This window comes from Triturus cristatus, chromosome 6 (assembly GCF_964204655.1).
Source record: "Triturus cristatus chromosome 6, aTriCri1.1, whole genome shotgun sequence".
Taxonomy (NCBI): Eukaryota; Metazoa; Chordata; class Amphibia; order Caudata; family Salamandridae; genus Triturus; species Triturus cristatus.
Window position 1 is genome coordinate 946,976,984 of NC_140589.1, and position 25,053 is coordinate 947,002,036.

Here is a 25,053-nt window from a genome sequence, read left to right on the forward strand (position 1 = left end):
CAAGATGTGTATGTTGGGGGGGGGGGGGTGTATTAACATGTAAATTAATGGTTTTTATCTCCGGCTAAAGAGTTACTCTAGGTAGGAGTCAATTGAACATATTTTAAGACTCATGATCAATTTTTGAAGAACGCCATAGATTATGCACCACGTGATGCTATATGAGCTTTCACAGTGACTTTCCCCTGGTGTACAGAACTATACAATTGGTACTTCATATGAAAAGTGTAGGTTTCTAGCAGCTTTGGCAGATTCGGCTTCGGCTGGATTGTATATTGTACTTTTACCGTGTGAAGCGTCTTTTAGATTTATATTCTGTGCCTAATTCTGCCATCTAGTGGTTGGATCCCAGAAGTGTTATTGTATGAAAAATTGTCATATTAGTGAAGCATTTGCACTAGTCCATAACTAACCACATTCTGTTAAAAAAAGACCCAAACAATACATTCATTGGTTTTCTGTTTGCTCAGTTTTCAAACCCCAGCTGCTTTGTATTTTGTCCTTGTGAACTGTGAATTGAGATCAAATAGGTCTGACCCTGTTTTAGTCATATTTTGTCACGTAGTCCCCTTATCCCATTTCCCTGGAAGCAACTTCTCAAAGGCCGTTTGCCGAGAACAAGCCAGGAGGTGTGTTCTCGTGTGCCATGCCTCTGAGGAGAGTGAGAGTCCCCTCTCTGAGGGATGAAAAAGAGGATGCAAGGCAAAGATGCCCCAGTGAACACCTTGAAGAGGTAAACAGCCATTATTGAGAGTTTTTTACTTTGCGATACCATTGCAACACATGCATTACCACGCATGCATTGTACATCGCGAAGTAAATTACTACACATTTTTTTTTAGAACGCATGGTCATTTACCACGCAAGTGTTTAAGGGTTTAGGGTAGTGTAGTGGTGTATGTGTAGTTTAGGGGGTCGTGCTGGGTAGTGTAAATGTAGTGAGAGGACTGTCACTTACCTTAGAAACTTTTACCACGACTATACCTTTACCACGCATGTTTTTGCATAGTAATGGCATGCGTGATAAAGGCATAGTCGTTGTAAAAGTTTGCTTTGTAAAGTTAACTCGTAATTGACAACGCGTACTAATACCCGCGTTGTGATGGTACGCGTTGTATTGGTACACGTTGTAACGAGTGCTATTCCCCTGAAGAATATTGGAAATGCAAGAGTGACGATTCGTAATGCCTGGGGGCTTGTACTATAAATAGCTTCAGTTCTCTGTTCAGCATTTATTTATTTGGGACTACTACAGTTAGAAACCGTAAGATCTGCCATAGCTGTAGGCGTATTCTGAAGTGCTGCATTCTAGAGCCTAAAGATCTTTAAGTTGTCTAATGTATTACCAGGGCTCCCCGCTGGGTACAAGAGTTACATGTAGAGAGGAAGCAGTGCTTAACCCAGGGGTCTTGGCGACATTGCTGCATATGCAGTTTATTTGCGCCTGGCATGACATCCTAATGAGACAGAATAAGATTTGGTCTAGCCTGTGAACAGCAGAGATCTTCATGTACATGTGATTGGGGTCTGTATGCCAAAGCCAGCATACTCAATTCATCACATCAATAATAAAAGGAGTGGGGAGGAACTCTGCATCTGTTAATTGCTGGTCACATTGCAGCTGGGATGGGGCAGCCGAGGCCACAGAAACAAAGCGAGAGGGCCAGACCCCTGGAGCGAAGAGAGTAAGGGATCGCCTCTGAAGTTTTGGTAGGAAGGCAGCTATATATTTATGTAAATGCCGCGTTGTAATGGTTATGCGAAGTAACAGGTGCATTGTAATGACTGTTTCCCCATGGGCACAAGCAGCATGAAGCACTGATTCCACTGCAAGGTTTGTCGAACCCCATACTTTACTTTTTTAATAAATGGAAATAACTTCCCCTGATTTGAAACGCCACTGAAATAAGAGTTCCTCATTTTTTTGTAATGAATGTAATAACTTAGTTTGTAAAGTTGTAGAGTAGCCCTGAACAGGGTCTAATATGTTTATTTGAGGGAGAGTTAATAGCAACGTAAAATGTTATAAACAGTGCTAAATCAATATTCTTTTTGTGCTCACACATCTTGTAAAGAAAATTTTGTGCTCGTTATTAAACCTTTCTTACCCATTCATGGCATTATATCAGCCTCTCCTGTGATTTAACTACTGTTGGGTCATATTGCTTTTAGTTTCTATCCTCTTATGTACAAGGAAGATCCAAGGATAGGATCCTCTCATATGTACAAGGCAGATGCAAGGTTTTCTGCAATTCACAGGAAATTTGACTCATTGCACCTCCTTCTTGGCAACAGGGCCATAATATGTTCTTTATTGCTCACAGGGCTTCATAGCATCTCCTGCAGGTGGGTCCACAGAGAGCACACTAAAATCACCTGGTTAAAGAACAAGGCTTATCTGTGTTCTGTAATATAAAAATAGTGAAAAAAATCAATCTGCTCTTTAACTTCTTAAATCTATACGCCAAGCGGCACTGTATCTCACACAGGTTGATGGAGAAATTTTTCAACTAACTTCCCCTATGTGGGTCCCACGAATTTTGAGAGGTTATCCCTAGAAAACGACCGAATGGCTCGGGAGCTTTCTGTAAGTCTAAGCAAACTGAATTCTGGTAAAGCTCCGGGACTCAGCGGCTTCTAACCGTAATTTTAAGAGCTTTACATGAAACATCTGGGAGATCCTCTTAAGTGAATTCTGGCGTAGGTAGTAGCGATTGCGAGCCTGCCCCCCTATTTGTGAGAGGCGGAGATTATTGTGATCTTAAGCTGGGGCACTTTCCAGACTGTTGTCCCTCTTAGTGCCTCATTTCCCTCCTTAATATGGAGGTCAACATTATTGTGAAGGCTCTGGTGGAGTACCTGGTAGTGGTGGTACCCACAGTGATCCATCCAGATCACATGGGTTTATGCCACAGGAACACAAGGCACAACATCCGTTGTCTATACATTGCGCTAGCCTTGATACACATTACATCAGCCTGCGGCAGTACTGCTGGCAGATATTGAAAAAGCTTTCGACTCAATTGAGTGGGATTATTTGTTGCTCCTATTTCAGCGCCTTAGTTTCGGTCTAAAATTCTCAAAATATGTCCAGCATTTGTAAACAGGCCTATCTCCACCCAAGTCCAAATGGGACGGACGGTATCTGAGCCCTTTCAGATCCACAGGGGAACCAGACATGGATGCCCACTGTTCCAAATACTCTTTACTACAGCTATAGAGCCTCTATCAAATGGTTCCACATTGACGCTCAGATCAGGGGGTTCGAGTGGGCAGAGGGAGTCTCCGACCAGATCGCTACATATATGAGCAATGTCCTCATCTTAACAAACCTGGAAGAGTCTAGCCCATGGGCATTCTGGCTCCTGCAGATCTTTGGGGGGACGTGGTCTTCACATAAATATGTCCAGGTCCATTCTATTCCAAGCCAACATCTACCCACAACACCTGGCGTGGGCTTGCAACTTACAGATAGACACAAGGGGATTCGGATACCTGGGAGTCTTCATCACTCAGATGCCAAACTGGCTTTGGAACATTGTGCCGTTAATGGAGCTGCTCACAACTGATTAACGTGCCTGGATGTTGCTCCCCATATTACTCCTTGGCAGGTTGGCTATTATAAAAATGATGTTGCAGCCTCAGAATTATCCTTTTGATGTCCCACCTTCATTCTTCAGCAAAATCAATTCTCTACAGAATAGTTTCTTGTGGAATGAGAGGCTCCCTCATATATCTCTGACCAAGTGCTTCAAAATTTTATTCGAAGGTGGAGTAGCAGCTGCAGTCATGGAGTCGCGTTGTAAAGGCTTTTTACTTAATGATAATGACCGAATGGTGGTGCAACGCCGTGGAGCAACCCTGCATTAGCTTCTGACAAATAGGATGTCGGAGGAGTACCAATCCGACACTTTCTAGATCCAGGGAGAGTACATTCCATCCTCCTGCTGGCAACTAAGGTGGTGCTGAATCTGTGAAGTACCACCCTGAGACAACTAGGTTGGCAGAAGAGTTGACAGATCAAACTCCGCTTTGGAAAGGCATGTAACTTAGCCAGTTGGCTAACTTACAAGGGTTTAAGAAATGGGACACCATAGGTATCTCAACACGGGGGGATGTGATGGAGGGGATGATTCTCTAATCCTACCAGACCCTATAAAAGGATTTCGGGCTGCATCACAGCAAATTATTTCAGTACTTTTAGCTTAGGCATGCCTTGTCCCTGTACATCGCCAAATTGGAGGATCTCCCAGAGTTTAACCCGCTTGAGGCAAAGTTACTCCTGGGGGAATTGGGAGATCACCAGATGACAAAGGGAGCAAAATCTGGGTTCGCTTATGGACAAAGAGTGGACTGAGGCCAGGACTGCCCGCGACACTTGGCAATATCCTCCAGATTGAGCTTAATACAAATGAAACTTCTCTGGAGATCCTATCTTACCAGGCATAGATGATGGAGGATGGGGGTTATAGACTGCCCGGCCTGTCTTTGGTACGCTGAGCTCAGGGGTGACCTCCTACACACAACTTTGAGCTGTCCACGCCTAACACACTACTGGATGCAGGTGCTTTCCTGCCTGCGGTCCACTTTGGGATGGGCGATTCTATTAGACACCAAGTTGGTCTTACTACATATGAATTCAGAGCTAGATGCCAGTAGGAACACACTCACACTGCTTAGTCTAGGGCTAACATTGGCCCTAAGAGATATTACACACAAATGGAGGTAGGTGCCCCCTATGGTAGTCGGGGACTGGAAGAGTGGGCTTGATCACAGTATGAACATGGAAAGACCGGTTTATGCGGCCAAAAGCTGCCCCCAGAATGGGAGTGTTGGACACAATACAGAGAGATTGTTCTTTTTCCATGACCTACCAGTGCAGGTATACTTGATTCAGAAAATCAGAAATAGACAGAGTGCGGCTTGAAGGTGAGGGATGGGGGGTCGTGGGATGGGACTTGATCAGAGTTTTGCTGCATATGTTGGCATGAAAGGGGGAAGTGAGGGCCTATCGGTTTTGCACCCTGGTTTTTCTTTTTTAATGTTTACAGTTCACCTTCCATGTTACATTACAGTGTACCCTACAAAACTCAATAGCATGTGTCTATAAAAAAGATTTTGATAAAAATGTATATTCCCTTACATTGAGTTACATTATAAACACAGCTGATATTTTAAAGCATATCTTTTCATTTGCTTTCATTTCTTTTTTTAACAATGACAGCATGGACGTTGCGGGATACCTGAAGCTCTCATCGAGAGATACGCTGAAGATTTAGGACAACCCGTAAAAGAACTGGCACCCATTTTGGACCAAATTCGTGTTAAGCATCTGAGGAAACAGCAGCGTATGGCGGTGAGTCTCTCTGTGTATTGCTGGGTGTTTTTGCTCAAAATCAGTTGTTTCTAAAATGCCAGACCAACAGAGGAGAAGAATAAATTCTGCCCGCAGCACATACGTATTTTCTGTAATGCCTGAAATTTAATCATACTGTGTCCATATTCAATAGTTGAATCAGTAAAGTTATTAGTCAGCATAAAGCTCATGGCATACTCTGTTCAAATTTTGGGCGTCTCTAAATAGAATTGGCAAAAAAAACAATTCACCTTCATGTTGCATGGCCATGGTCCATCAATATATCCTTATGCATCATTGTCAGCCTTGTTCAGTAAAGTGAAACCTACAGTAGCAGTTGTAAGTATATACCTCTGAATTTACTCCATGGGAAACGCCCACATTGAGTAACTATGGTGAAATTTCAGGTACTGCAAAACCATTTATCAAAGTTGGCACCTGCTATCAGGTATACAACTTCAGGCACGTAAGCTTAGCTTTATTAAGAGGTCTCCCACACATACGAAATAAGAATTGGACTCTCCATAATAAAAGGTATACTATAAGCATTGAACACCTTGCATACGTAGTATTTTGGAATAAATTCTCAAAAAGAAAATATTTGGAATCTGCTCTCTGTGTTACTTCCACATTTGAAGCACGTTTTTGTGTTTTTAGGAATTCGGTAAAAATTAGATTTCCACTTGGAGTACCACAAATGCATACAGCTTCAATCCCTCACCCAGCCAGAACTTGTCAAGTATGTGTTCTATATATGAAACTTCAGTACCACTGCAGTATTGAAAAGACGCTAGGTCACAAAGATTTATTTTTTCTATTAAAACTCTTCCATGATTTTAACCTTCCACAACTTTCACCTTGAGAACACCAGACACACCAACACGGCCGACCTCCTAGAAAGCATGGCTAACCTCGCACTCAGGCAGCTTGTCACTGACCCCACCCACACCACAGGACACACGCTCGACTACATTTTCTCAGCCAGCAACAGAGTAAATTACACCCACACGGAGGAGCTCACCTGGACCGATAACCACTGCATTAATTTTGTCATCTCTGAACCCGCCTGTCTCCACTGCCAGCGAAATAAGGTGCAGCTGATCAAAGTTATCAGAGCAACGATGGACCAACACCCGCCTACCCACCACCATCGAATACACAGAACAAGCGGCGGAAAACCTCACAAACTGGATCACAGCAAGTGCTGATGAAGTCACACCAAGGAAACCGACCAACCCCAAGAAACACAACACCCCAACTGGTTCACTGCAGAACTGAAAATCCTGAAACATGACTTCAGACAGAAGGATAGAAGATGGCGCGCCAGTAAGACCCTCGAGGATTGAAAATGATTCAAAGATGCTCTCAACTGATACACCATCTCCTGAAGAACATCAAGAAGACTGCCCTAGCCCCCCGCATCGATGAGCTCCAACAACAGCAAGGAACTGTTCAACATAGTCAAGGAGTTTGCCTACCCCTCGTCAACTGGCAATATCATCACACCCTCACAAGCTCTCTGTGACACCCTCTTGGACTTCTTTCACAGCAAAATCGGCACCATCTACCAAGACTTTGCAGCCCAGACCCCACTGAGGACAAAATCAACCTCCTCACGCCATCCATCACCCTCTTGGACTTCTTTCACAACAAAATCCGCTCCATCTATCAAGACTTTGCACCCCAGTACCCCACTGAGAACAAAATCAACCTCCTCACGCCATCCGACACCTACCCACACCAGCTCACCTTGTGGTACACCCTCACCGAGAAAGAAACTGCGTCCATTATGAGATCCCTCTACTCTGGAGCCCCAGCTGACTCCTGCCCTCACTACAAATTCAACCTCCGCAATCAACCCATCAGCAAAGAACTCACCAAGGTCCTCAACTCCTCAATCACCATGGCCTACTTCCCCCAGAGATGGAAACATGCCGATGTGAAGCCACTGCTGAAGAAACCATCTGCTGATCCAGGAGATCCCAAGTACTACCGACCCATCTCCCTGCTCCCCTTCCCAGCAAAGGTCATCGAAAAAGCTATCAAGCTAACCAGACATCTGGAGAACCACAACCTTCGGGACACCTCCCACAATGGCTTCAGAGCAAACCACAGCACTGAGACAGCTCTAGTCGCAGCCACAGACGACATCAGAAAGCTGCTAGACCTTAGAGAAACTGCAGACCTCATCCTCCTCGACCTCTCAGCAGCCTTTGACATCTTATCCTGCCACACACTTATCAGCAGACTACACCAGGTCGGAATCCAAGGAGTGCCTCTTAAGTGGATCGCATCCTACCTCTCAGGAAGAATGCAGAAGATCATCCTCCCACCCTACTCCTCCCTCCCTACTCCTGACTTCCTAAGAACATCACCTGCGGTATACTTCAAGGCTGATCCCTCAGCCCAACCCTCTTCAACGTATACAGGACACCCCTAGCCAACATAGTCAGGAGCCACAGACTCCGTATCATTTTGTGGCACCAGTTTTCCACACGGACTACTGGAATACTATATCTGGGCCATCTTACTTGGGTCATCTTACTTGTGGCATTATCAGATGGTCACTTGCGATTAATTTCTGCAATTACGTCTCTGGTTGCAGCATGACTTTACCGTAGGTCTTGGACGCTTGGTTTTCTTCAATATGAGACCTATGACACGCGTTGATTAAACTTACATTTTGGATCAAGGAAATTTTGCCTTCATGAAGTTCAAGCAATCAATTTGAACGAAACTGGATGATGCTTTTTTGTACTCTAATAAAACTGGTGACAAAATTGGAGAACTTTCCGGACTCATTCATTTGACGACCCACTTGTGGGACACCCCGGCGCCGCACGGCCACCAGCTGCTGTGTGTGCCCCCTCGCCTTGCCCTCTGCCTCGCTGCCTGCCTCGCTGCCGGCTGACGCCGCTGGCGTCTGTTTTTGCTTGTTTTGTCTAGCATTTGTGCTTGTTTGAACTGCATTTTCCTCCCGTGTTAGCAGCTTTTGTCTGACTTTTGTGCCTGTATTTTTTCTAGTCAGTTTCTGCATTTTCCTCCCGTGTTAGCAGCTTTTGTCTGACTTTTGTGCTTGTTTTGTCTAGCATTTGTGCTTGTTTGAACTGCATTTTCCTCCCGTGTTAGCAGCTTTTGTCTGACTTTTGTGCCTGTATTTTTTTCTAGTCAGTTTCAGCCCTTTGCGTTCTCCTGCCTGTCTGCCCGCCTACCTCGCCGCCCTCCGCCTTCCCTCCCCGCTCCCCGCTTCCCGCCACCACCGCTGACCACGCCCCTTTTTCCTTTCTGTTCCCTCCCCGCTCCCGCCTCCCAGCTGCCCCGCCCACCCGCGCACTTGGCCTTATATGGCGACCGTGCGACGCAGGTGAGTGTGACCCACTTGTGGGACACCCCCGCGCCGCACGGCCACCAGCTGCTGTGTGTGCCCCCTCGCCTTGCCCTCTGCCTCGCTGCCTGCCTCGCTGCCGGCTGACGCCGCTGGCGTCTGTTTTTGCTTGTTTTGTCTAGCATTTGTGCTTGTTTGAACTGCATTTTCCTCCCGTGTTAGCAGCTTTTGTCTGACTTTTGTGCCTGTATTTTTTCTAGTCAGTTTCTGCATTTTCCTCCCGTGTTAGCAGCTTTTGTCTGACTTTTGTGCTTGTTTTGTCTAGCATTTGTGCTTGTTTGAACTGCATTTTCCTCCCGTGTTAGCAGCTTTTGTCTGACTTTTGTGCCTGTATTTTTTTCTAGTCAGTTTCAGCCCTTTGCGTTCTCCTGCCTGTCTGCCTGCCTACCTCGCCGCCCTCCGCCTTCCCTCCCCGCTCCCCGCTTCCCGCCACCACCGCTGACCACGCCCCTTTTTCCTTTCTGTTCCCTCCCCGCTCCCGCCTCCCAGCGGCCCCGCCCACCCGCGCACTTCGCCTTATATGGCGACCGTGCGAACGCGCAGCGGTCACGCGCAGCGGGCGCGCCGATTGTGCGCCGAAGGCGCGCCAAAGGTAAGCCCGTCTGCGCCCGTCCGCGACCGGACCGCGCCCAGCGCCAGGACCCCTGGCCAACGAAGATCCCGACCGACCCGCCTGACGTACTCCGCCGCCACCCTCACCGCACTCAACACCGGCCGACTCCCAGAATGCCATCAAGCCACTCCACGACGTACCCACGGACCTTTCAGCTGCCACGCCTGCAAGTTCACCTGCATCCGGACCAGCCACGCACCAGCACCCACCAAGTCGAACACCAGCAGCACCCACCTCAAGTGCATCCTGCTCAACACCCGCTCCGTCCACAGACACGCCATCGAACTCTGGAACCTTCTAGACGCCACAGCCCCTGACGTCGCCTTCCTCACGGAGACCTGGATGAACGCCTCTTCAGCTCCCGACATCGCCATCGCTATCCCAGAGGGCTACAAGGTCGTCCGGAGGGACCGAAACGCCAACCAGATGGGAGGAGGCATCGCCATCATCCACAGGAACACCATCCGTCTCACGACCAGCACCGACAACACCCTGACCAGCGCCGAACACCTGCATTTCCAGATCCACACCAACCCGAACACCACCCTCAGAGGCACCCTGATCTACCGACCCCCTGGACCACGCACACAATTCAGCGAGGACATCGCCGACTTCGTCAGCCCGCATGCCCTCCCCTCCGCCGACTACATCCTCCTGGGAGACCTCAACTTCCATCTGGAGAACAACAACGACCGCAACACCAGCACCCTGCTCGACAACCTCGCCAACCTGGGACTCAAGCAACTGGTGTCCACCCCCACCCACCTCGCCGGACACACACTCGACGCAGTCTTCTCATCCAGCACAGACATCGCCTTCAGCCACGCCACAGAGCTTCAATGGACGGACCACAGCTGCGTCCACTTCACCTTCAAGAGAACGACGACCCACCAACACCAGCAACAGGCAGCCCGCAGAAGCTGGAACAAGATCACAGCAGACCAGCTCGCCACCTCCCTGAACCAGCACCCTCCTGCCAGCTCAGCGAACCCCAGCCAAGCCGCCGACAACCTCACGAAGTGGATCAGCAACTGCGCGGACGAACTCGCCCCACTGAGGACCCCGCCTAGCAGACCCGGCAGCAAGAAGGCCCCATGGTTCACCGACGAACTCAAGAGCTCCAAGAAGAACTGCCGAGCCCTCGAGAAAGTCTGGAGAAGGGAACCGACACCAGACAACAGGACCTCCTTCAAACTTGCCACCCGGAAACACCACCAGCTGATCCGCGCCGCCAAGAAAACAGCATTCAAAGACCGGTTGGACAACAACGCACACAACTGCAAGGAACTCTTCAACATCGTGAAAGAGCTTTCCAACCCCAGCGCAGGAAACAACGACATCACCCCATCGCAAGACCTCTGCAACTCCCTCGCTTCATACTTCCACAACAAGATCGCGGACATACATAACAGCTTCAACAACCAACCAACGCACACCATGACCGAACAACCACCCCCCACCACCACCCTCCACGCCTGGACCCCGATCAGCACCGAAGACACCATCCGCACGATGAACTCCATCCACTCCGGATCACCGACCGACCCCTGCCCTCACCACGTCTTCAACAAGGCCGACGCTGTCATCGCACCCCACCTGCGAGACATCATCAACACTTCCTTCGACACCACCATCTTCCCTGAGAGCTGGAAGCACGCCGAACTCAGCGCCCTACTAAAGAAACCTACAGCGGACCCCACCGACCTCAAGAATTACCGCCCCATCTCGCTCCTCCCGTTTCCAGCCAAAGTCATCGAGAAGACCGTCAACAAGCAGATGGCCGCCTTCCTCGAGACAAACGGATCCCTCGACCCCTCACAGTCCGGCTTCCGAGCCAATCACAGCACCGAGACCGCCCTCATCGCCGCCACCGATGACATCCGAGCCCTGATGGACAATGGAGAAACAGCGGCCCTCATCCTCCTAGACCTCTCTGCGGCATTCGACACGGTCTGCCACCGCACCCTAGTACGGCGCCTCAGCAACATCGGAATCCAGGACAAGGCGCTGGACTGGATCATCTCCTTCCTCGACGGAAGAACACAGAGAGTCCGCCTACCACCGTACAAGTCAGAGGCCTCCGAAGTCACCTGCGGCGTCCCTCAAGGATCATCTCTGAGCCCCACCCTCTTCAACGTCTACATGAGCCCCCTCGTGGCCATCGTACGCAAACACAACCTCAGCATAATCTCCTACGCCGACGACACCCAACTGATCCTCTCCCTGACCAACGACCCCGCCGCCGCCAGATCCAACCTGCACGAAGGGATGAAAGAGGTAGCCGAGTGGATGACGACCAGCCGCCTGAAACTGAACTCGGACAAGACGGAGGTCCTCATCCTGGGCTCCTCACCCTCCGCCTGGGACGACTCCTGGTGGCCTCCCGCCCTGGGCACCGCACCCAAACCGACAGACCATGCACGCAACCTGGGCTTCCTCCTGGACTCCTCCCTCTCCATGACCAGGCAAGTCAACAACGTCTCCTCGGCGTGCTTCAACATCCTACGCATGCTACGGAAGATCTTCTGGTGGATCCCCACCGAGACCAGGAAGACCGTCACCCAGGCCCTCGTCACCAGCCGACTGGACTACGGCAACGCCCTCTACGCCGGTACCACCGCCAAGCTCCAGAAGAGACTCCAGCGGATCCAGAACGCCTCAGCCAGACTCATCCTCGACATCCCACGAACCAGCCACATCTCCGGACATCTGAGAGACCTTCACTGGCTCCCCGTCAACAAAAGAATCACCTTCCGCCTCCTCACCCACGCACACAAAGCCCTACACGACCAAGGCCCGAGCTACCTCAACAGCCGAGTCAACTTCCACGCGCCCAAACGCCACCTCCGATCAGCCAACCACGCCCTCGCCGCCGTCCCCCGCATCCGAAGAGCGACTACAGGAGGAAGGTCCTTCTCCTACCTGGCCGCCAAGACCTGGAACTCCCTCCCGACCGACCTGCGCCTGACCCAAGACCACCTCTCCTTCAGGAAGAAGCTGAAGACCTGGCTGTTTGAGCAGTAGCGCCCCCCCCCCCCCCCCAGCGCCTTGAGACCCTACGGGTATGTAGCGCGCTTTACAAGTGTCACTGATTGATTGATTGATTGATAGTAAATACACTACTGCCACAGGTACACCATTCCATCATTTTTCTAATCATCTCCTTCGCCGATGACACACAACTCATCCTCTGAAAAACAACCCAACAACCATCAAAGATGAGTTCTAAAAATGCATGAAGGACGTGGCTGTCTGGATGAACAACCACTGTTTCAAACTCAACCCAGATAAGACAGAAGTACACATCTTCGGGAAAGGTACGGATACCCTACGGAACAACGAATGGTGGCTGCAACTGAGCTGGGCCCTACCCCCAAACAAACGAACACTCCTGCAACCTCGGCATCATCCTCGAAAGCCAGCTATCCATGACAAAGCAGGTCAGCGCCATCTCCTCTGCTTGTTTTTTCACCCCCCTAATGTTTAGGAAAGTCTTCAGATGGCTCATATCTAACACCAGGGGAACTTTCACACAAGCCCTTGTCACCAACAGACTCAACTATGACAACTCCCTCTACATAGGAATCATCACCCAACTCATAAGGAAACTCCAGACCATCCAGAACACAGCGGCCAGACTAATCCTTGACCTCCCCAGACAGACACACATCACCCCTTACCTAAGGAAACTCCATTGGCTACCAGTCGCAAAGATAAGCCAGTTTGAAGATGCTCCCCCACGCCTACAAGGCACTTTTCAACGAAGGAACGACGTACCTCAACAAACAAGCGAATTTCCACCAACCTACCAGGAAACTCCATTCCGGATCCCTCTCCCTAGCAGCCAGCCATTGCATCCGACGATCAAACAATGGAGGCCGCTCCAGCTCCCACCTGGCGGCGAAGACCTAGAACACCCTCCCCCTGAACCTTGCCATCGCTCCAGCTGTTCATGAAGGACTTCAAAACCTGGATGTTCTACCAATAAGCACAGGCAGCATGATCCAGCAGCTTGAACCCCACTCCACCTCGAGACCCTTACAGGTGAAGCAGGCGCGCTTTACAAATCCTGATTGATTGATTGATTGATTGATTGGTGAACATGCTATAGCAAATGCATACCAATTCATACAATAAAACAACCTAACTTTGCAATGTTAAAAACAATTCCCACTTGTATGGTGTTTCAATTGAAAAAGCTCATACATTCTTTCCATATTACAATGCAACATGAATAAATGTAATCCATAAATCATGCAAGCAAGTGTGTAATGCTGGGAGAAAAACAAGAACTGGTAAAGGGATGCCTTCAAGGGATTAATTTGGATACTTAGTTGTATATTTTGGCAATTATTTGATATAGGATAATTATTTTCCTATAAAACTGAATTCCATCAGTATTCACGTATTTCTAAATTGTATCTTATACATCAGTCATATAGATCAATAAATGAAGAAAGAAAACAAAATTCATTGAGAATCAATCAAACTAGAAAAAGCAGAAAAAGCAAAGGGTGTGTAAAAACGAAACTTTATATCAATCAATGAAGTCAATGAAATCAAGGGTACTGAAAGTGGACAGTTATACAGATAGTGGAAGGAAATGGTACAATCAATTGTTCCTTCACATGAACTTAATCAAACACTTTTTCACAATAATAGTAAATAATTATAAAGAAAAAAGTGTGACAGTCGACGTTTCGGTCTTTTAAATATCCATTCATAAGACCATCTTCAGGACAAGTCGATTAAAAGGTGACCCCTTATTCTTTGGGGGATTATCTCCCAAACAAGAAACCTGATGAAATTGGAGAGTATTGGAGAGTATCGAAGTCTGGTGATATTTAGATCTCACTTTTGTGAAGCGCGTGTCTTCAATTTAATACTACTGGCAATTCACAGTAGTTATGGCCAAATCCAAACATCAAGTGGCTTAATTCAAATAGAAGGAGAATTGAATCTCACTTCAACCGGCACGTGTCCTCAGTCGATTAAAACTCGCGGTTCACCAGCGGTTACACGGGCGGCATGCAATCAGGTAGCTACCTGTTTGCATGCCGCCCGTGTAAACTTGATGTTTGGATTTGGCCATAACTACTGTGAATTGCCAGTAGTATTAAATTGAAGACACGCGCTTCACAAAAGTGAGATCTAAATATCACCAGACTTCGATACTCTCCAATTTCATCAGGTTTCTTGTTTGGGAGATAATCCCCCAAAGAATAAGGGGTCACCTTTTAATCGACTTGTCCTGAAGATGGTCTTATGAATGGATATTTAAAAGACCGAAACGTCGACTGTCACACTTTTTTCTTTATAATTATTTACTATTATTGTGAAAAAGTGTTTGATTAAGTTCATGTGAAGGAACAATTGATTGTACCATTTCCTTCCACTATCTGTATAACTGTCCACTTTCAGTACCCTTGATTTCATTGACTTCATTGATTGATATAAAGTTTCGTTTTTACACACCCTTTGCTTTTTCTGCTTTTTCTAGTTTGATTGATTCTCAATGAATTTTGTTTTCTTTCTTCATTTATTGATCTATATGACTGATGTATAAGATACAATTTAGAAATACGTGAATACTGATGGAATTCAGTTTTATAGGAAAATAATTATCCTATATCAAATAATTGCCAAAATATACAACTAAGTATCCAAATTAATCCCTTGAAGGCATCCCTTTACCAGTTCATGTTACATTACCCAAGCCCTCAAGGGTTTATTGGGTCGTCCATTTTCTATATCAGGGAGAAAAACAAGACAACACTAAATGGTCTGCTTTCTATTACTGCTCTGTATTAACATTATACATGATACTTAAACTTAAAAATCAACGTCTTTTTTAAAATTGTTTTTTTTTTACCTCATCCGTGCATTTCGGTGGTTTTCGGTGATTTTTACCTACTTTTCCAAGACAACAAATAAGATTTCCATTAAAAAAAATACACAATTTGCTTTTTTCTTAAAAACCATCCTGTGGCGAGAAGTAGGGTTCCTCGATGGGACCTGTATATTAATACTAGTATTTCAACTGTGGACTCCCATTTATAGCGGTTCCACAAGATACAACCGAGTCCCTAAATATGGTGACTCAATGTAAGTCTATTAACCCTTTGATCCACTGTTACTGGACTAGAGGGATGGAACGAGGGAACTTTGTCCTCTTCACTACCATGAATTACTGTTGTCCTCCTTTGCTTTGTATATAGAGGACTTGCTGGGGACATAGTCTTTCCTTACTTATGGACGTCATCGTGCAACACGGATGCCAAATTGCGTTCCAGTTAAAAAAGAGTGTTCATACAGAATCCAAGGAGTAAATGAGGAAATGTTCAAGTGTTGTAAAGTTCCTGGCTGACTCCAGTACATGTCTTGATGCAGAATTGTAACCAGGTGTGAAATTCTGCAAATGTAAATGCGTGTTAGTTCACTTAACGTATTTATTTCTTCACAGAGAAAATATTTTCTCTAGTTGAAAAACCATGCCTACTTCCTTAATGAATATGGGGGTGTTCCCTCTTCCAACCTGGAAAGGCGCCTCCTTCTTCCAGGAGCAAGACTAAGGGCCTCATTGCGATGAGGCTCGGAAACCCTCCAAACACAGTTCAGAGGCTTTCCGAGCCTCATTGCGGCTTCAAAACTGACCGCCTCATTACAATGAAGGCTGTCAGTTTTGAAACAGGCCTGACATTCCAGCTGGCTTCCGATGAGCTCAAGGAGCCCGTCTGCCAGTCGGAAACGTCACGTAATCCTAATTGAGGTGTTTTGCGCCATCCGGATTACGATGTCTGTTTCCGGCAGGGTTTCCATGCCAGTATTTCCGACATGGAAAGCCTGTAGGAAAGCAACTTTGTGGCCCCCTAGCAGGGCCCTCTACAACCAGCGGCCTCCAGTTGAGGACCGAGGGGGCACCTATGGTGCCCTCCTGTTCATCCCTGCACTGTGTGGTAGGCACCATGAGGTGGCTGCCACGCGGTGCAGGGATGGACACAAACTCCCTTTTCTGTATGGTAGCTTGTACTGTTGTCGGTTTCCGACCACAGTACCAGCTCCCCATACAGAAAAGGAATGATGCGACTGCACCATGTGCGGTCGCATCAAAATTCAGTGGTCGGGTCAGCTGGCTAGAGGTCGGTCCAGCCGGCTAGAGGTCGGTCGGACCCGTATCCGCAACAGTATCTACATCGAAATAAGGCCCCAAGTGTGTTTGCATCTCCAGAGCAGGAAACTACTAGCAATAGGTATGTGAAAATCCCCATATGAGTTTGTGTTGACCTACTTACTTGAGGGGTTGCAGGGGGAGGGGGAACTCCGAAACACTCACAATCATGTGTCTGTCCCTAAACGTTTGAATGCAGCATATCTGCCATGCTGGTCGATTTTCTGCATTCCTAATTGCAGTTTAGAAATGTAAAGGTATACAGCACATGGAATTAGCATTTGCAAAAGGCTATCTTTTGAACACCGTAGTTACACTTTAAGGTGGACCATGCTTTGGGACTTGAGACTTAGTGCCATCTTAAGGATTTCTGGGTCCGAAGGCAACACATTTTTGGGGCCCCCGTTCAGAACAACTTTGAACTGTATTACATATTTTCTACTAATTCAAGTCTGCATGATGCTAAACAGTATTCAGTTGTATTGTATTGTATTGGGCATTTGTAAAGCGCAGCAGACACCCTACGGGTACCCTGGCGCTATAGACGTGACGCAAACCGTCATAAAACTGAGAAAGTAGACTCGCATTGACAACACAGCCAGGGGAGTGATCGGTTTCTAGAAAACAACCATGTTTTAATCCTTTTTCTGAACAAAGACAGAGTGTTACAATGTCTAATTTCAAGTGGTAATTCATTCCATAGTTTTGCGGCAACAATACTAAAAGCCCTCCCTCCCATTCTAACCTTCTTGAACTTTGAAACTTTCGCCAAGCAGGCGGATGAAGAATGAAGGCTCCGAGAGGGAGTATACCAGACCAGTTTCTTTTGTAGGGGCCTAGCGCCAAGTCCATGCAGGGCCCTAAATACTATACAAAGTGACTTAAAGTATATTCTTTGCAACACTGGTAGCCAGTGTAACTCAGCTAAACACAGTGAAGCAGAAGAATCTCGTGGTCTGGACAGAACTAATTTGGCTGCCATATTTTGAACTCGCTGCAATCGCTGACTCAGATATTTAGGTGACTCCAGCAGTAGGGCGTTACAGTAGTCGAGTCTGCTTAGAATAACTCATTGCACTATTGGGGCTCTGGCCGAGTTTGGAAGTAACAGCAGGATCTTTCTCAGTGCTCTGATCAAGCCAAAACTGCATGTTATGTTATGTTATGTTATTAAAAATTTATAAAGCGCGCGTACGCCCAAGGGCTTCTTGGCGCTGGTAAGATAAAAAACATAACAAGAGGTGAGTCTGCCGGAAGAGTTATTTCGGATAAGCTTTTGTGAAAAGGTGAGTTTTAAAAGCCTTTCTAAAGGCAAGGAGGTCTTTACTCTGTCTGAGGGCTAGTGGTAAAGAGTTCCATAGGGTGGCTGCCAGGAAGTGGAAGCTGCTGCCGCCTTGTCGTTTTTTCTTGAAACGAGGAACTTCTAAAAGGTCTATGTGGGCAGATCTTAGGTTCCGTGAGGGGACATATCTACCGATCAGCTGTCTGATAAATAGGGGTCCCTTGCCTTGCAGAGCCTTAAAGATAATGCACCCGGCTTTGAATTCGGCTCTTTGAGCCACAGGTAGCCAGTGCAAACTCTCCAGGCCTGGTTTGATAGGTTCCCATTTGGGTACTTTGCAGATCAGCCTAGCGGCCTGATTCTGCAGGTACTGTAGTCTTTTGAGTTGTCCTGCAGGTAGGCCTAGGTATAGGCTATTAGAAAAGTCAATGTGGGAGAGGACTAAGGCCATGACTACCTGGATTAAGGCGGAGGGAGTGAGGAAATGGGCGATTTTCCCGATTTTCCTTAGTTGGAAAAATCCAGAGGAGACCACGGTACCAATTTGGGATTTTAGCGAGAGGTCCCCGTTGATGGTTATCCCCAGGCTTTTTACAGTGGAAGATTTCTTAGGGGGAAGACCCATGTCCGACGGCCAGAAGTTAGGGCTCCAACTGATTTCGCTCTTGCCGGGCAGAATCAACTCAGTTTTCCCTGGGTTTAACTTGAGGTGATTTGAGGACATCCAGCTCTGGATTAGGGTCATGGTGGCTTGGAAGTCCTCCACCGCGTTAGGGGAATTGAGAACAAAGATAAGCTGTAAGTCATCTGCATAGTTATATACAGTGACTTTGTGCTTACTCAGGGCAAAGAGGAGGGGCCGCATGTACAGGTTGAACAACAAGGGGGATAGTGAGGAGCCCTGGGGCACCCCACAGAAAGACTTGACCTTGGCGGCAGAAAAGGAGCCTAAGCGAACCGATTGGGTGCGTTCGGAGATGAACGATTTTAACCAGGCTAGGGCAGAGTCTCTGAGACCCGCCTGTTCGACACGGTTGACCAGAATGGAATAGTCAACCGTGTCGAATGCCGCGGACAAGTCGAGAAGTACTAAGGCTTGATGAAGGTTGTTATCAGCGTTGGACCTCAAGGTGTTCTGGACTGCCAATATTACTGCCTCAGTGGAGTGACCAGGTCGGAAGCCTGCTTGGTTGGGTTGGAGATATTCTGTTTCCTCCACGAAGTTAGAGAGGCAGTTAGTGACGTGCGCCTCCAGCATTTTCGATAGAGAAGGTAGCAAAGATATGGGCCGATAGTTCGTAAGGTCGAGCGGGTCGATGCCAGGCTTCTTGGTGAGGGGAATCAGTAAGGCCTGTTTGAAGCTGCTAGGTACTGTCCCTGACGTGAGAGAGTCGTTGAGTAGGGATATCATGCTGTTGGGCATAGCTCGACCAATTTCTTTCATGATATGGGGGGGACAGACATCCATAGGGGATCCTGATTTGACTCTAGACAATAATGTCAAGAAAGTTTTCAAATCAATAAGGGGATAGGAATGTAAAGTTGAGGGATTGAAATAGATGTCATCCACTGGGGCGGATGATGGGAGTGTGGAGATGTTCTGCTTAATCGTTAAGATCTTATCACGGAAAAAGTCGTTCAGGGAGTTGCATAACGCTTGTGAGGGAACTACCGGGGGGGAAGTTCTATCGTCGTTGCAAAGGTCGTTCACAATCCTGAAAATTTCTTTTGACTTGTTGGTAGAGTTGAGGACTTTAGATGAATAGTAGGTTGTTTTATGGTTCTGTAGAGTTTTTTGGTATGTCTTCCTGGCTGAGCAGTATGCGGCTTTGGCCAGTGGACAGTACTGGGAGCGCCAGGTTCTTTCCTTTTGCCTCACTTCTAATTTCAGTGTTTTTAGTTCGGGTGTAAACCATTTATGTGCATCCGGGCTCCTTGAGCAGCTGAGATGCGTGAGGGGAGCATAGATGTTAATCGCTTCAGTGAGCCATTCATTGAGCCGGCTATCGGCCTCATCCACATTGTTGCTGTCGAGGGGGGGGGAGTTACCCAAGAAGTTTAGAAAGGCTGGCATATCCATGGAGGACCATTTCCTGATGGTTTTACTGGATTGTAGTTTAAAGTGGGTTGTCTTATCTAGCTGGAAAGAGAAACTTATGCTGTGGTGATCGGACCAGCAACAGGGTTTTATGTCTAGTACAGATAGGGGCAGGTTCAGAGACCAGATTTGGTCGAGGCTGTGGCCCTTCTGGTGGGTCTCGGTGTGGATGTGTTGTGTCAGGTTAAGATCACAGAAGAGTTCGCTCATCTCTGCAGCTTGGGGGTCCAACGATAGATTGTCGAACCAGAAATTTAGATCTCCAACCAGGAGTAGTTTAGGATGGTTAGTAACCAATGGTGCCAGTAGCTGGGCTAGAACAGAAGGGAATGTAGCCATGGTTTGGGGAGGGCGATAGAATAGGACCAATATAAGTGAGCCATTGGGAGTGTCTATTTTGGCGACTATATTTTCAGTATTAGGTAAAGGCAGAGAGGGGAGCTGTCTGAGTTGGAACTTTTTATTGACGATTATTGCTGCTCCTCCCCCAGTTTTTCCGCCTGGGCGGAGTGCTGATAAAATATAGTAGTCTGCAGGTAGGGCAGCTAAAATATCCGGTAGTGAGTCCGGAGTGAGCCAGGTCTCCGTCAGTAGCAGCATGTCAGGTTGTTTGTCCATGAGTAGCAGAAATATATCAGATTGGTGCTTAATCATGGAGCGGGTGTTAAGATAAATACACCTGAACGTGTAGGTGGAGCAGGGTGTGGTCGTGCGCATAGAGTACTCAGGAGCAGGGGCGTTCGTGAGGGAGGCAGAGTTGCCTATACCTAAGTGAGAAATGCGTTTAGCTGCGTGATAAGGGACAGGTGGACACGTCGTGGCGGTTGGGCGCCATACCTGTTGTTCAGCAGAAGTATAAGTGTAGTGGCTCGCAGGGTCCTTGGCCCCTGGTCCCGGACGCTCGCGGACGAGCGCAGACGAGCTTTCCTTATGCGCGCCTTCGGCGCGCATTCGTCGCGCCCGCTGCGCTCGTCCGCTGCGCTTCCTGTATAGGCACATGATTTATAGCTGGCAGGGGGGATGAGATGTGGGCGTGGCCTGACCGGGTGGGCGTGGCCTATGTCCTGGGCAATGGCGGCAGGGAAACCAAAACAAACCCTCGCCAATGGAAGCTTGTATCTCAGCTGTCAGAGGGCTCGTGAAAGCGCGAAGTGCTCGGTGCAGGTGAGTGCAAGTTTTTAAAAGACCAAAGAAATTCTGTCACTTTCTATTTAAAATATGCAAAATCGCTCTACTCCCGGCTCAAGCCTCAGGAGGTTCCGTTTTTTAAGATGCAGCGCTTGTAGTCAGCGCTCTCTATATAGCGCGGGAAGGTAGGGGTGGGCGTGGCCTGACCGGGTGGGCGTGGCCTATGTCCTGGGCAATGGCGGCAGGGAAACCAAAACAAACCCTCGCCAATGGAAGCTTGTATCTCAGCTGTCAGAGGGCTCGTGAAAGCGCGAAGTGCTCGGTGCAGGTGAGTGCAAGTTTTGTTCACTTGCGTCTCCAGTGACAGATTGGCACAGAACATAACTCCTAAATTGCGCGCTGTTTTGGTAGGAAATGGAGGAGAGGAAGATGTAAAGGGCCAAAAATTTAGAGGAAGGGGCAAAGGAATCTTCCCGACTGTGCAGTGTATAATTTCAGTTTTGTCTGAATTAAATTGTAGGAAGTTGTTACGAAGCCACTGCGCCGTGGCATGCATGCAGGCGGGAAAATTCTCCAAGGCGTTTGCTTGAGTTCCATCTAAGGACAGAATAATCTTGGTATCATCAGTATAGTTTACCAGTTTTACATTGTGGGCTCGAATTATGTTTCAGTTATACATAAACTTTCCTATTAAAACAGCAGCAATATATCTTGCCCAGGGGCCCAAAAACCTTCAAAATGACGCAGAGAGAACAAACTCGGAGGTAGAGATAGGCAGAGAGAAGTTCTGATAGGAACATTGATAAAGGTGAGATAGGGTGGGAGAAAGATCACTTCACCAAGAATGCGTTGGGAGGTGGGGGCCCTGGGCAGTAGCTCACTTTACTCATGCCTTACAACGACACGCCTCTATGAATGCACAGATATAATTCAACCAACATAATCTCTACTGGACTGTTGATCGAATTTCGAAAATACTTCCCTTTTGTAAGTTAATTCTGAAAGGCAATTCAGATTCTGGCAACAACATTCCATAACATATTGCAAAAAAAAGCACATATGCATTTTTTAAAGACACTTCTGGCCATTGAAATAACGGCCAGATTACTCCATTTATTTTCTCTTGTGCTTAACCTAAAATAAATAATAATAAAAAAAAGATGGCATCTACTTTACAAAAGAACTATGATTTAACCTCCGTCCTTGAGGCTTTTGTTGCCAGTTTTCAGTCTCCGGGAGGAGAAACAGATTTTGGAAGTTACAGTATTACCTGGAATTAACTTACAGGTCACCTGGAGATGCATTTTTCCGAGCCTCCCCTTCCTTCTGTAGTTCATATTTGACTCACAGTGACGTCTGCTTTGGTTTCACACCATCTTCAAAATAAAATCCTTTTTATATTGTGTTTTTCATCTGTTGATGTAAGTTTTCGTTTTTGCACACATTTCATGATATCTCTTTTTTTCTGTTTTTTCAGATTCCAAGCGGAGGCCTAACCGAAATCTGCCGAAAGCCTTTATCGCCTGGACACATTGTCTCGGTATCGGACTGGCTGATTTCAGTAGGACTACCTATGTATACTGCCCCTCTAGGAGACCTGGGATTCAGCACACTGCGAAAAGTGCCTTCTCTGTCGCGAGCCCACTTGCAGGAAGCTGGGATTACGGAAGAGAGACACATAAGCAAGCTGCTGGCAGCCGCAACCCACCTTAATATCCTGACACCAGATGACGATTAACGTGTGAGGATGTGGGATGCTGCCTTCCATTGTGGAATCGTGTGCTCTTGTAGTAGACAATGTGAGGCCTGGGCACACGGATTCCGGCAATGAATGGGTGCTCTGGCAACAATAACTGGTGGCCCTTCTTCCTCTGTGCTCCTCCACCAGGAAAGGTGCAAACCGAGTGATCGCGCAGAGCAGTTCGCCTTTAAAGCCCTTTGAGATGACGGCATCATGGATGTTTTACAACTTTCTATGGAAGTGAGAAACAAGGTGCCATTCAAGTAAAGGCTTTCAAGCTGGTTTTGTTTGGGTTACCCAAGAGCCCGGTCATTTAGTGTCTTCATCTACTCAACTGTTAGATTGCTTCGGGGGCCCAGTCGTCATTAGTTAAGCCAAAGTACTTTAATCTGAGTTAGGCTTAAAAGAGTTGGTCATTCCTGCTGCTGATGGAACAATGAACCACATTGTGCTTGCAATCTCATTTTTGTAATGAATGGGGTCATTTTTATATAGCTGCTTTAGCTAGCATTCAGGTCATTTTGCCTTAACAAGATATGCTTTTTGTGAACGACCATCCATCTCACTTGCCTTCACTAGTAGTCACATGGTTGAATGTCTTCTGTGCCTTTGTTCGAAATGTTTGTTATTTCAGATTTAAAAGTATCCTGGGTTTTAGATTTACTGTTCATATTCTTCGCTTTTTATGCACGTGCTTTCCAGTGGATGACTTCATTCGGAACCAGTTATAATTTTTCATCGCAGTCCACATTTTTGTGTTCTTTAAAAATATCCTGTAGTCAACAAGGGGTCTGTACCTCCCAGCTACTGTCTTTTTTCGATAGAAGCTGATTACAGCATTGGCCCACTACTGCTATAGCCCCTATAAAATATGAGTAGATAAATCTCTCATAAACCCCATCATTGTAAGACAAATCCCAGGAGTCACCACTGCACCACCATCTAAAGATGTCAAAGAGAAAAATGCATTATTCTACAGTTAAGCTTTTGTTTACACACTGCACAACACTCGAGATAATGCTGGTATGTCAACGACTGTCTATTACAGATGTTGTTTAAACCTCGGTGTAAACGCTGGACCTCATTGGAGAGGTCCTTGAAGCTTTTCTCCAAGTGTGCCAACTTCTTCCAGATGGACCCAAAGTGGCAGTTCACCCTAATTAACTAATATTTTATAGCAAGTGCAACCAAGTAGTCGTTCTCAGCAGCAGCTCCCTTCTACAAACATAACTACTCTTTCGGCGTATCATTGCAAAAACTTCCTGACTTGTACATATGTATTTGACAGTTTTAAATATGTATTTTTAACTTTTTTCTGTGACAGGGCCTGCTTTATTGCAGGTCTAACTTGGTTTAATGGCTCACATGTTTGTTTTGGGTTAGCCCAGGAAATATAAGGCCCAAGAATAGCGCCGAGGCTCTAAGAATGGCAGTGTTACAAGCAAACATTCTGTGTATAATCCTCCAGTTTACCGTTGGGTAACCACGAGAAGTGCGTAGAGCACTTCCGGTGGATGTCGAAAAACAGGAATTAAACAGAAAAGACCTAGCATGGATGTTATTTTGGGAACAAATATCCTTAAGAAAATAAAAGTTAAAAACAGTAAAGGTTTGCAGTTCTTTTTTCACAGATACAAAACTCTGTTGTTGCGGGAAACTGTTTTGCCCCAGTAGGCATCTCATACAAAAATAAGTTAAAGTTCATGTATTGTCGCATTCCTATTCCATTATTTTGGTCCAGATACCGTCACAATAAAGCTTCAAATGGTTTTCGGCGTTGGTTATAGGGACACACATTATAGACCTTTTTCTCAGTAGTCAAACAAAGGGTGAGCCACATATTATCTTAAAATTGTTTTCTTACCTGGCATTCTCATTCCTTTTTAACAAGAAGATGAAATGCGCAATACAAAATAGTTCCGCACTGTCTGGCACGTGCCACCTTAGTGCAAGAAATTCTCACGGTATCTGACTTGTTTGTCCTGTGCTTTCAGTGCACAACTTTTTGCTTTCTCAAAGAATTGATCTCTCCGTTTTACCTACTCAAATCCAATGTCCCCCAAGTTGCGTCATTCGAACGTCCATCTTTGTTTACCACAGGACTGCTGTTAGAAGCTTCTCTGTGTGAAAGTCAAGTTTACGGCTGAAGAAAATGGGAAATACCACATCAAAATTGCCAGCAGTGTCCGATTGAGGAACCAAAAGCAGCCCTTGTAAAACTGCACAAACCAGCCTGCTCCCTTCTTCTGTCCGGCCCTCACTAAGCAGGTGATTCACAAATC

At 46.9% G+C, this 25,053-nt stretch overlaps 1 protein-coding gene across 9 annotated transcripts in view; it reads left to right on the forward strand.

Annotated features, from left to right (window-relative positions):
• Positions 1–24,379, forward strand: part of SASH1 (SAM and SH3 domain containing 1) — a 546,848-nt gene extending 522,469 nt beyond the window's left edge. For all 9 annotated transcript variants that reach the window (XM_085611636.1, XM_085611635.1, XM_085611634.1 and 6 more), the window contains 2 exons: positions 5,225–5,356; positions 22,508–24,379. In XM_085611636.1, coding sequence (XP_085467762.1) covers positions 5,225–5,356; positions 22,508–22,768 — 393 coding nt within the window. In that variant the 3' untranslated portion in view covers positions 22,769–24,379. The remainder of the gene's footprint in view (positions 1–5,224; positions 5,357–22,507) is intronic.
• The last annotated feature ends 674 nt before the right edge of the window (positions 24,380–25,053 follow it).